The sequence below is a fragment of the Macrotis lagotis genome, chromosome 6, assembly GCF_037893015.1.
Source record: "Macrotis lagotis isolate mMagLag1 chromosome 6, bilby.v1.9.chrom.fasta, whole genome shotgun sequence".
In the NCBI taxonomy this organism is placed as follows: domain Eukaryota; kingdom Metazoa; phylum Chordata; class Mammalia; order Peramelemorphia; family Peramelidae; genus Macrotis; species Macrotis lagotis.
Window position 1 is genome coordinate 91,132,881 of NC_133663.1, and position 12,812 is coordinate 91,145,692.

The window sequence follows — 12,812 nt, forward strand, 5'->3', positions numbered from 1 at the left end:
AAGGGCGGCCCCGGGGAGCCCAGGCGTCCGGCCGCTCCGCTCCAGTGTTAAATACAAGAAAGACAGGAGTAGTCTGGGGCGCAGGAGGCACGTGGCGGCCCGGCCGGGCGCGGGAGGCGCGGCTCGCGGAGGGGGAGGGCAAGGTCAAGGCGCTTCCCAAGGCCGCGGGGGCGGTGCTTCCGGGGGCCCCGGGCTGCGCGCGCCGCCGCGTCACAAAGCCCGCCCGCACCAAGCGCCGGGGCCGGGGGGTCCGGACCCCCACGGGGGACGCGCGGCGGCGGGGCGGGGGGGCCAGGAGCGGGGGCCGCCCCCCCCGGCGGAAGGGAAGCGGGTGGGCGGGGCCGACTTCCGGCGGGGCAGCCCCGAGGGCCCGGCGACCCCCCCCCCCCCCCGCGCCCGGACCGGGTCCGGCGCCCCTCCCCCTCCCGCCCCGGCGCCGCGGAGACGCGGCCCCCTCGGAACGCGCCATTGTGCCTCGGCGGCGCCGCGCGTGGATGCGGCCGCGCTCCGGCCCCACGCCCCTCCCCCGCGGGGCCTGCGTGACACGTCCCCGCTCGCAGGGCTTCCGGATGCACGGGGGTGGGGGGCGGTGACGTCAGGGGAACGTGCCCTCTATATGAGGTTGGGGAGCGGCTGACTCGGCCTTTTCCGCCCGCTCCCCTCCCCCCAGCGCCGCTCCGGCTGCATCTTGCTCACACAGAGCTCTGGGCCCGCAGCCTCCGGGCCCGCAGCCGCCGCCTCCCGCCTCCGCCATGTACATCTACCGGGACCTCATCAGCCGTGAGTGCGGCGGGCAGAGCGGGCAGGGCGGGCGCGGCGGGCGCGGGGCTCGGGCGCGAGGGCGGGGGGAGCGCGGCGCGCGCCGCCCGCGAGGCCGCCGGAGCCCGGATGGGCCCGGGCCTGGGGGGGGGGAGGGGAGGGGGCGCGCGGGCCCGGCGGGCCGGAGGGAGGAGGGGGTGGGGCGCGGCGCCCCAAGTGTGTGTCTGTCTGTCTGTCCGGCCGAGCAGATGATGAGATGTTCTCCGACATTTACAAGATCCGGGAGATCGCGAACGGGCTGTGCCTGGAGGTGGAGGGGAAGGTGAGGCCGCGCGGGGCCGGGCCGGGGCGGGCGCGGGGCCGGGCCACGGGGGCCGGGCGGGCGGGCTCGGGTTTCCGCAGCTCCGAGGCCGCAGGCGCGGAGGAGGGGAAGGGCGGGCGCGCTTGTGCAATCCCCTCCGGGCCCGGGGAGCCGGAGCGGGCCCGGGGGGAGCCGAGCCGGGCCTGGCCGGAGCGGGCCCGGGGGGAGCCGGGCCGGGCCTGGCCGGAGCGGGCCCGGGGGGAGCCGAGCCGGACCGGGCCGGAGCGGGCCCGGGGAGCCGAGCCTGGCCGGAGCGGGGGGGGAAGCCGGGCCGGGCCTGGCCGGAGCGGGCCCGGGGAGCCGAGCCGGACCGGGCCGGAGCGGGGCCGGGCCTGGCCGGAGCGGGCCCGGGGGGAGCCTAGCCGGACCGGGCCGGAGCGGGGCCGGGCCTGGCCGGAGCGGGCCCGGGGGGAGCCGAGCCGGACCGGGCCGGAGAGGGCCCGGGGGGAGCCGGGCCGGGCCTGGCCGGAGCGGGCCCGGGGGGAGCCGGGCCGGACCGGGCCGGAGAGGGCCCGGGCCTGGCCGGAGCGGGCCCGGGGAGCCGGGCCGGGCCTGGCCCAGCGCCTCCCGGCCTCGCTCCTTTGTCTCGGCTCAAGCTGTCCTGATCCGAGCGGACCGGCCGCGGCCGCGGGGACGCAGGAACCCCCAGACCCGCTCCCGAACTTGACCCCTTGACAGCCATTGCGGAGCAGACACCGAACCCCCCATCGGAGGCCCTTTAACAGTATTCTTCCTCTTGGGTCAAACGCGGATATTGCAGCAATTACTTAGTTGGCTTTACTTTTTAAGATTGGATTTTATTTATTAAGGAGCTTTAAAAAAGTTTTTGGTGTTCTTCCGCCCCGCTCACCCACCCCTTTCTTTTTCTTCTGACCCAGATGGTCAGTAGGACAGAGGGTACCATTGATGATTCACTCATCGGTGGAAATGCCTCTGCTGAAGGTCCTGAGGGTGAAGGAACAGATGCCACCGTAATCACTGGAGTTGATATAGTAATAAACCATCATCTGCAAGAAACTAGTTTCACAAAAGAGTCCTACAAAAAGTACATCAAAGACTACATGAAATCGTGAGTTTGTATATGTCTTTCAAATGACTAAAAGGTTTAAATTAAGCTACTTGGGATTTCTTACACCCCGGAACTAATGGTTTAACTGTTCGGAGAATGATTGTGGGCAGCTAGGTGGCGCAGTGGATGAAGCACCAGCTCTGGAGTCAGGAGGACCTGGGTTCAAATCCGGTCTCAGACACTTGATAATTACCTAGCTGTGTGACCCTGGGCAAGCCACTTAACCCCATTACCTTGCAAAAACTAACTAAAAATGAAGAATGATACTAATTTTTAGATGAGCATTGCAAAGAAAACTAATTGTTAGCTTTGAAAGATCTGAGAATGTGTGCTGAGAGTGTCATTAGCACTGACTAGTAATCAAACGTTCTTAGAATTTGTTTTGGGATCTACTTTTTAATTAAGATTACTTCTTAATGTTGACATTTTTGGGGCATCTTTTTTTATGTGAAGATTTTTTTTATGTTACAAAAAATACATTTTGGAAGTTGCAAATATAAGGGCATGAGAGGTGGCTAGGTGGCACAGTGGATAGAGCACTGACCCTGGAGTAAGGAATACCAGACTTCAAATCCAGCCTCAGACACTTCATAATTACCTGTGTAGCCTTGGGCAAGCCATTTAACTCCATTTGCCTTACAAAAACCTAAAATGTGTGTGTGTGTGTGTGTGTAGGCATGACCATTGTCAATATTCTTTTGGATTTTTAATTGTAAGAATCATTTCAGCTATTTGTTTTCTTAGAATTTAGTATTTTAGAACAAAACTAAATAAAATGTTTTGTTTTAGAATCAAAGGCAGACTTGAAGAAAACAAGCCAGATAGAGTAAAACCTTTTATGACGGGAGCTGCAGAACAAATCAAACATATCCTTGCTAATTTTAAAAACTATCAGGTAAGTGTCTTGGAAGTTTCAGATCAAAAGAATGTAACTGCTTTTATTCCTTTGTAGTTTGTAGAATATTTTACTTTGACTTTGGATGCCTGGGAGATTTAGGAGATTCAAATGATTAGGATTGATACAATGCCCCCAAGCTGTCTCTCCAGCGACTAATCACAAATAACATTATTCTTGGGAAATCTGAGTTTCCAGTCCAGAGGACAGTGAAGTTTGCTTAAGAGCATTAGATGTTTTAATTTTCTGTCAGAAGCAATATGACTAACTTGTCATATTGTCTGGTTTCAGAGTATTACTCTTTAAAAGTATCCTTGCTGGAATTCCAACTGTATTTTTGTTGTTGGTAATTCTCCCCCTCCCCCTTTTCTATATTTGACTAAGAATGTAATGGGAAGGCTACTTCATATAGTATACATCAAAAAACCTAAATTTAGAACTGGAAGTAGGAGGAAAGATGTATAGTCACAGTGCCAAGTATCACGGTAATAAAAATTATATACTTGATGACAATGTTGCTTTATTCCCCCCCCCAAAAAAAAAGTTCTTCATAGGTGAAAACATGAATCCAGATGGCATGGTGGCTCTCCTGGACTTCCGTGAGGATGGTGTGACCCCATATATGATTTTCTTTAAGGATGGTTTAGAAATGGAGAAATGTGTAAGTAAAAACAAAATTGTTTGTGAATAAGTAATTTAAATTACCCAATCTGTCTGAAAGTAGGTACTGGAATATTGTTGTTGAATGTTGGATTTCTTTGTAATGTTAGATATGGGAAATAAAAGCTTTAAAATTTGAATGTTCTTTCCATAAAAACAATCTGGTCCCACTTTTGTCTTCCTTTAAAATTTTTCTTAGTTTTGTAATAATGCTTAGTTTTTAGATGCAGAAATTAGATTTGTATGTCCCACAGGTTTCAAATCATGCTGAAAATAATCAGATAGAAAATGTTTAAATAGATATCTATATGAAACCATTTCAAAATTTGCTTAGTAGTTCTGATATACCAGATAAAATATTGAGAATAACTTTGTTTAAATTTGCAAGACTGCATTTCCTTAGCAACAATCATGTAAGCATAAATCTTAGTCTAGGATTAGTGCTGATGGTTTCACTGAGAAAATGTTGATTGACAAAAATCAGGTCCCTTGTTTGGAGGAGGTACCAGATGTTCACAGTCCATTTATGGTGAATCAGAACTTGATGTTGGAAAGGTCACTTAGAACTCACTGTTCTGGTTTATGGATGAGGAAACTGAGAACTTGGAGCTTTTTGATATGAACCTGGATCTGTATAGTTTAATGTGTATGACATAAACATGAGAAGTTAAAAAAAATGGTTACTGTAGAAGACAATTGTATTGGTAAAGTTGGAAGAGAGATTCTTGGAGTGGTTGGAAAATCTCAGTAGAACAGGATATATGAAATACAGGACTTGTTTTTAATTTAGTTGTTTGTGTCTATTGATGTTCATTGTTTTTTCTCCCCACTCTTGGTTGGGGGGTGGACCAGACACCCCCCTGCACAATTCAGGTAACAAGTGTAGTCAGTACTTTATTAAAGGGGAGGGTTGGGGTAGACTTGGGAGAGAGAGTTTGTTATATCTCCAGTTTAAGGGAATTTTGAGAAAAGATGAATGATTCTATTAGCTTGTGCCTCTCAAAGTTTGAAAATTTTGGCTTAAAAAGGGTAGTTTTTTGAGAGCAGTAAGGAGTAGTGTCATATAAGGTTAAAATTCTGTTCATCAGGGAATTGGGTAAGCTTTGATGAATCATTTACTTGCATCCACTGATAGACCTTGAACAGGTTACTGTTGTTCACTGGTTTGCACTAGGGTGCCAAAGAGAAATCCTCGCGCTTTCTGTCTGTCTCTGTGGCAGCCCAGATTGAATAGAGGAATACATTTACATCAGAGAAGTAGGATCTGTAGTATCTGCTTAGTATTAGTATTTGGTATTATTTAACCCCATCTCCTTTTATTGCAGTAACAAATTCAGCTGATTACTTTGAATCACCTGTCATCATAACTGGCTGCTGCTTTTTGTCATCTACACAACCACCAGGACTTGGACAAACTTGGACTGATGTCATCTTGAGCTTTATTCCTTTATTTTTGACCTTGATTTATTTGGAGTGGAGGCATTGTTTTTAAAAACATGTCATGTAGGTTGTCTAAAATAAAACGCATTTAAACCCATTTGAGAGAATTCCTCTTGGTCTAATGTTTTCTAAGCTCAAATTTCAGTAACTTGCTACAGTTGTACCTCAAGGATAATTGTAGAGATCATTGCCTGGTCTTAGGTTACTTTTCAGCATAAGACTCTTCAGATAGACTTTTCCTGCAGTTGACTGCCTGTGAAACTGGAATCTAAAATTCTGTTTGCCTAGTTAACCTGAGTCGAATAAGGGAAGAGATGCCTACAAATGTGCCAACAATATGAAGTGGACCTTTCTACATTTTCATTTCATCTACAAGCTGAAGTAGAGTTAACTCTGGAAGAGATTACATCCAAACTGAATAAAATGAAACCATGTAAAACTATTGGAAGCTGAGTATTGACTGAGCTTATTTATCAACCAACTCCAAATCCAGGTGGTTTACCTTTGAGTTAGCAGGGAGATAAAACACCCCTGAGATTTAGGGGATTGAGAAAAAGAATGCTTAGTTGGCAGATTGTGTTAAGGCAGCTGGTTGAGGAATTGTAAAAACTGAATATAAATATTTTAAACTTTTTAAAAATGAACCTTTAATGAATGATGGCTTAATTTAATGGAAAATAGATTGGTTGGAAAGGGAAACAGAGCAGCATCAGTTTAGCTGTGAATAGATTGTTAAAAGTAGACCCTAATAGTGAAGGTGGAAGGGGTGGGGATATATTTTTTTAATGCATGTTAACCAAATAGGGGAGAGAGACCTAAGGAAGAGAAAGTGGTTAGGGAATTTCAAGATAAATGAATAATCTTTTTTTCTTTTAGGTAAATGGAGGAGGGGAAGGAGGATTGACAAGCCATAACTAGCTATCAGAGGAGTGCAATTACCCTGTTTTGGGGAAAAACAAAACCAGTAGAAGGGCATGGAGCCAGCTTGCCTGTTCTGTGGATGTCATGTATGAGTTGATCATTTACGCATCTCTTTGACAGACCTGGAGCAGGTTCTATCTGCTTTTAAGGTTTCCACTAAGATGCAAGAAAAATTATCCTCGCGCTTTCTTTCTGCCTGACTGTGGCAGTCTAGATTGAATAGGGGAATACAAGAGGTGACTGAACAAGCCATCACCTCATCTGTATGTGTGAGTGTTTTCTAATTATTTCCTAAATTTTTTTTTGGTGGGGATTTTGGAATGGAAATAGGACAAAAGTATATCCCAGACATGCAGATTTGCTAGATCTTTGGACTTGAGCAAGTTCTTTAAAATTAGTTTGGAATAGATTTGGATCTTTGAATATATATAGGTCAGATTCTGAAATGGTAATTGTTATAGAATGAGACCATTTAGAAGAAGTTTAAAGGCAGAAGTATGACAGGTCTGAATTGATTTTTTAAAGCCTACATTCCTAGTTGGCAGTTAAAAATTTTTAATACTAGATAAAGTGGTATTCCCAGGTTTTTTTTTTAAAGAGAAGCTCAAGTGTTGAATCCTCTAAATAAAAATGAGTTTTATGTCTGACATTATGATTTGTCCTTATTTCTTAACATGTTATTTGTATTATGTTTGGGGAGCAGCTAAGACTAATGTCATGGAAAGATTACCTAGCCCAAAAACTGTTGAATAGGTTCTTAAAGTTGTTTTGTGCCAATTTTTCCAGCATATATCAGTTGTCAATTGCTAGAGAGAGTGCACATCGAAGGACATGGGGGATAAAAAGGGAAAATAGTCAGCTGCCAGTCATGTTCTGCCTTAACTGTTAGTTGGAAGGTTGAATAATAACAAGTGTTAACAAGTTATAGGCTAGATATGTGACACAAGAGCCTGTTGATTGACTGTTTTGTGAATATTTAGTAAACCGTCAGGATGTAAAATCATTTTAAATATTTACAATTGTCTAGGTAAAAGGATATTGTGTCTATCAAGTGAAAGTTGCAGGGTTGAACTTCCCTGGGGAACCATTGGTTTCCATCCCTCCATCTATCACAGATTTTGGACCAGTCCCTTGACTCTGTATCCTTAATTGTACAATAACAAGTTTCTTGGGAGTACATTGTTTTGTTTCTAATCTAGTCATAATCTAATTCAAAGAACATGAAATAATGTAGGGGCTATCCTTGGACCTGGATCCTGGAATGTATGTGGCTGGGGAGGGAGTGCACAAAGAACCATGTATTATATGGATGAAAAATAGTTGGTATTCATGGTGTCTTTGATAAGTTACCTGCTTTAACTTTTTCAGCATAACCTTGGAGATTAAAATATCCTTTTACAGATGAGAAAACTGATGCAGCTGTTTAATTGATTCATCTTTGGGCCAAGTATCAGGTAGTAGTCTACTTTTGAGTGTCTTGAGCTGCTAGGTGTCTATCGGTTCAAGTAGAGTAACTTCCTGTAAGGGGAGGTAGAGGAGTCGCTTCTAATATTTTCCTGTTGCACTGAACTTAATACAGAAAAAATTACTCTGATACCCCCTACCCATTAAAATGCATAAGACCACTGAAAGTATTTAATGAAATTATTTTTAATAAAGTACTTACTGTATTTTCCTATTGCTGATAACTTTGACTCATTTAAAATCCTTATTCTAACCTTTTAAAAATTGGTAGTTGTGTCTTCATTTCCCAGAATTGAGCTTTCCCCATTTCTTTTAACAATAAAAAAGTGGAGGGGGGAGGGGACGCAGAAGTTCTGTAACCAAATCCAACACCTAGGTAATTCAATTCCTTGTAAATTTTCTTTCTATGCTTTCTTGTAAAATGTTAAATCACTTCTTGATAAGAATTTAATATTATTTCCAGAAAAAAGAAACTGGCTGAATTTTCATCCATATGGACTAATTTTAAGAGCACAGGAATTAGTCTTCATTTTTGCAAACTTTACTCTCCATTCAGCTCTCAATCTTAAAAGTTCCCTCCTCAAAAACATTTAAATGAATTCCCATTCTCTCCAGGATAAAATGCAAACTTGGCCTAGAATTTAAGACCTTATGCAGTGTGATGCCAGCTTACCTTTCCATTCCTTTCTTCCATTCCATTCCCTCTTCCTTGCCCCCTACCAAGTTTTTGGGTCTCCCATTTCTTTATACCATAGTAATGACATCTACACTACCACCTTCTAATAGAGTAAATTACTGGAGAGCAGAATCCATTTCATTAGTATTTCTGCACCCCCAGTGCCAATTTAGATACCCTTCTTCACAGTAGCTGCTTAATGAATTATGGTAAATTCAGTCATACTCAGTCACACATTATTAATAGAACATGGCAGGAATTCTAGCCAGGACTGGTCTCAAAGTCAAAAAGACGAGCTCAAGTACCACTTCTAATACTGGCTTTGTGATCCTGGGTCCCTAGGCAGCTCTAAAATCACCTGTTAATACTGAAGCAACGCTTCCCAGTATCTTCCTGTACTGATGAAGAGTCTCAGGAATGATTTAAAAAAATCCTATCTCCCATACTTTCCATGTGACAACCATGCTCAGCCTCATTTCATCAGGAAAGGGGATGATTATATTTAGCACATCTGAGTTTTTGTGAGGATCATATAGGAATATATAAAGTACTAGTTCTATAAGTGTTAAGTATAATCTTTGGTACATTGCTTCCCCCCCTTAAAAGTTGGACTAAAAGACAATTACCTTATATAAGAGGCAGCATAAAATAGTGATCAGAAAAAACAGGTCTCAGATCTTTGTTAATCAAGGAAAAGGTTTCTCAGGGGAGAAGGGATGCATGGCAAGTCTAGGCAATGCAAAAATAAAAGTGGATAACCTTTTAGCCACCATTTCTTCTGTAACTGGTAGAATTGTGAGACTCTACCTGTCTGTTCATCTATCATATATATATATATATATATATATACTGTCATTGCTAACATTAAAGCACTTTATCCAAATATGTTATTCCCATTACACTATATGGAGATTTTTGCATTCACTGGCTCTTCTCTGGAGGAGAGTGGGGATTAAATCTGGGAGAGAAGTAAAGCAGCCCTTCTCAAGCTAATTTAGCCAAAGAATCCTTATAGTTCCAAACTATATTAACAACTCATAAATGGGTTTTTTTTGAAAGTATAGAATGTTCCTATAGAATGATCAGAGAAGTTTTTAGAGGAAAAGTTTATTTGTGGCATGAAAAATTTGCCACATATTGTTTTATGAATAGATACTTAATTTTATATTGATTATTTTAGAGGTTAAAATTGAAATTTTCTCATGGAGTCCTATTCAGTTCATGCAAAATTCAAAGATTGAATGGAAGGTAGTTTGAGATGTGAATACAGAGACATTGTCTGAAAAGTGATGGCCTTAAAAGGGAAAGAAGGGGCACTTGGGAAATCTTACCAAATTTGCCCCTTGATTACATGATTAAAGTATTTTCCTTTACTAGATTTTTTTTAAATTAATTTTTATTGCTATCTTTTGCTTTCATATCATCTTAATCCCCCCCCCCCCCCCCCCCCCCCCCAGTGAGCCATCTCTTTTAACAGACTTTTTCTTAAGAAAATGTGGAAGTCAAAAATAATCAACAAAGATATTCAGGACAGTGTTGCAAACCCAAGGACCCTTTAATCTCAGGAAAAAGGAGGGAGATGTTTTCTCAAATCTCTTAGGGGTCAAGTATGTAACTTTTTTGTTGTTGCAATGTTAGTAATGTTGCAGTGTAAATTTTGCAACATTCATTTTTGATACTTTCATGGTGGTTCTTTCCATTTTTTATCGCTTCCTTGGCATCTATTCATGTTTTCCCATACTTATATATAATCATATGCCATTTCTTACTTCATTACATTCATATGCCACATTTTATTCAATCATTTCCCAAAAGATGAGTGCTAGATGACTCTCAAGATATATTGAACATACAGAGTAGACCAGTTTCGTGTGGGTTCCATCACTAAGACAATGAAAGACTTTCACTGTTTTTGCAAGGAGCTTGACTTCAGGTTGCAAGCTGGCACCCTGGCATAACTGCACTCTGAATTGCAGGGGTGGGAGTAGGAAAAAGATTATCTATTTGTGGATTTTCTGTTTTCTCCTGTAAACAACTTTTTTTTCTTCCTTTCACTCTCTGCCCCTGTCCTTTCAAAATCTTCACTAATAAAGCCTAGAGAGTTGCTATTTGTATGGAACTGAGAGAGGTAAATACTATGAGCAGGTTTAAGCTACAGGAGAGGTGTTGCCATTAGCTTAGTGTAACATTGGATTCAAGAGTCAGAAATCCTGGATTCAAGTTCAGACTGATAATTATCAACTATGATCTTATAAAGGGGTGTTTGTGCTCCCTCCCTCAGAGGGTGGTTGTGAGAAGGCAAAAAAAGAAAAAAAAATTTTTTTAGGTTTTTTTTTTGCAAGGCAAATGGGGTTAAGTGGCTTGCCCAAGGCCACACAGCTAGGTAATTATTAAGTGTCTGAGGTCAGATTTGAACCCGGATGCTCTTGACTCCAGGTCCAGTGCTTTATCCACTGTGCCAGCTAGTGCCACCTAGCACCCCCTGGAAAAAAATATCTTAAAGCACTATGTGAACTTGGGCCATTGCTATCCCTGAACCTCTTCTACAAACATGTTAAAAACCCATTACTTTATATTTCAGTGCATCTGCCTTAGCAAAGTAGACTTTTTTTCCTCCATCAGTCATATTGCAATCCATTTGTGTCTTTTTGTTCTGTGTAATGGGGTGTAGGGTGCGTTCAGGGAAGGCTAGTACATCTGATGTGAGAGTTTACTGAGCCTTTTCAGGTTGCTTTCCACCTTTGGTGTCTTTCTGATCCACCTAAATCTTCTATGGCTTCAAGAAGCTATTCCAGCAGATAAAATAAACCAGGATCCTGATCAAGTCACTTACATTCTGTTTGTCTCAGTTTCCTCAACTAAAATGGGAGTAATAAGTTCTATTCCTAGTGCTATGAGGATAGTATTTATAAAAATTGTAAAAAAATTTTGTTAGAAAAATTAGCACAGTTCCTGGTGAATAGTAGGTTCAATATAATTGCTTATTTCCTTTCTCTAAATGCTCACTCATCACATCTCTTCCAACAAACCTCAACAAGTTCAGCATGGGAATATTTACAGGGTGGGGAGGAAAGAAGAGGAAGATTACAAAGAAAGTATGATAGAAGATATGATTCTGCAGCTACCACACATCTAGGCTGAGTCTGGCTGGGACATGCTTTTTGAAACCTGGAGAAAATTGCCATCCCTGATTTAGGCCATTTTGTACTAAAGGTGTCAATTTGCATGTGGAAAAATATCTGGAAGATATTGGAGAATTTGAATAGATCTACACTTAACATTATTATATGGATGGGTAAGAATATGTCACCCTTTGTTTAATGGTATATAGGTAAAAGTGAGCAATCTAAGGAGAATGCTCCCTGGAGCTTAGGGGGGTTATAGGAAAATATTTTGGATGAGTCACCTATTAACTCAATTTCTCAGTTATCCCCATAAATTAGATTAGGAATTCTTTTATTTTTTAGGGTTTTTTTTTTGCAAGGCAATGGGGTTAAGTGACTTTCCCAAGGTCACACAGCTAGGTAATTATTATGTGTCTGAGATCATATTTGAACTCAGATCCTCCTGACTCTAGGACTGGTACCACCTGGCTGCCCCAGGAATTCTTAATCTATGCTTTGAATCCCTTTGTGGTCCAGTGAAGTTTCTAGAATCCTCTGAATAATGTTTTTAGAAGCATAATTTTTATATGTAATATATAAATAACATCAATATACACACATCATACCATATGGTATATACATCATATATATTATGTCATTATATAACTATAAAGGGAAGCAATTGCATTAAAATAAAGTTAAAATATTTTTTTAAAAAACGTTCATGGATGGTGGAAGAAAAAACCTGAATTTGACTGCTTGCCTTCTCAAGGAGAAGGAGGGAAAGGAAGGGGAAGGGAGGGAGAGAATTTGGGATTCAAAATTTTTTTAAATGAATGTTAAAAAATAAAATATAAACATTTTCACTTGAGGAAAAAAAAACCCTGAATTTGAGAGACTGGATTACAGAAAAAAATAGTAATCAATGTATAAACAATCAAGGTTCTATATCCATAACTCACCACATACCTGGAGGCAGCATGGTATAGGAGAATGATTTCGATTTGAAGTCAAAGGACCTAGGGTCAATTCTTGACTCTGCCACTTATTGCCATGCTTATCTCACCTCTATGGACTTCCATTTCCTCACTCTTAAACCTAAGGGGAAATGGACAGATGATCTACAGCTCCTTTAGCCCTATAGCCCTAAGACCTTTGGGACCAATGAGCTCCCTGCTTCCAAGAGGCTACTGGCTTCCCTTCTGCTTTGCCTTCTCCATCGCTAGGTATCTTGTTTGCACTCCAACTCCTCATTGACTTCAGTGATCCAACACAGCAGGCTGTGCATTGTTGTAGAAAGGAATAAGACACAGGGTGGGTATTATTACATAATGACATGGTATATTGTTAGGCATAAATCCCAAATGTTGTCACCCGCCCCATCTCAGCATTATAACACACTGACATGTTCCTGCAGTGTCTTACATTAATCTTTTCTTTTCCTTTCTCAATTTTTTAAAAAA

At 42.8% G+C, this 12,812-nt stretch overlaps 1 protein-coding gene and 2 non-coding genes across 3 annotated transcripts; all 3 read left to right on the forward strand.

The window, feature by feature from the left end:
• Window positions 1-731: 731 nt before the first annotated feature.
• Window positions 732-5,281, forward strand: TPT1 (tumor protein, translationally-controlled 1). The gene is made up of 6 exons (XM_074191703.1): window positions 732-780; window positions 1,008-1,081; window positions 1,999-2,189; window positions 2,979-3,084; window positions 3,629-3,745; window positions 5,070-5,281. Exons 1-6 carry the CDS (start codon window positions 753-755, stop codon window positions 5,070-5,072), a joined length of 519 nt encoding a protein of 172 aa, XP_074047804.1. The 5' UTR covers window positions 732-752; the 3' UTR covers window positions 5,073-5,281.
• Window positions 4,864-4,990, forward strand: LOC141492403 (small nucleolar RNA SNORA31). Its single transcript, XR_012469883.1, has one exon. It is a non-coding gene; the product is annotated as a small nucleolar RNA SNORA31 (small nucleolar RNA).
• A 927-nt stretch (window positions 5,282-6,208) lies between the features above and the next one.
• LOC141492405 (small nucleolar RNA SNORA31) lies at window positions 6,209-6,340 on the forward strand. The gene has a single exon (XR_012469885.1). It is a non-coding gene; the product is annotated as a small nucleolar RNA SNORA31 (small nucleolar RNA).
• The last annotated feature ends 6,472 nt before the right edge of the window (window positions 6,341-12,812 follow it).

Coding starts and splice junctions, on each gene's coding strand:
- TPT1 (XM_074191703.1), top strand. CDS start 753: ATGTACATCTACCGGGACCTCATCAGCC. Junction 781..1,007: donor CTACCGGGACCTCATCAGCC/GTGAGTGCGGCG, acceptor CCGGCCGAGCAG/ATGATGAGATGTTCTCCGAC. Junction 2,190..2,978: donor ATCAAAGACTACATGAAATC/GTGAGTTTGTAT, acceptor GTTTTGTTTTAG/AATCAAAGGCAGACTTGAAG.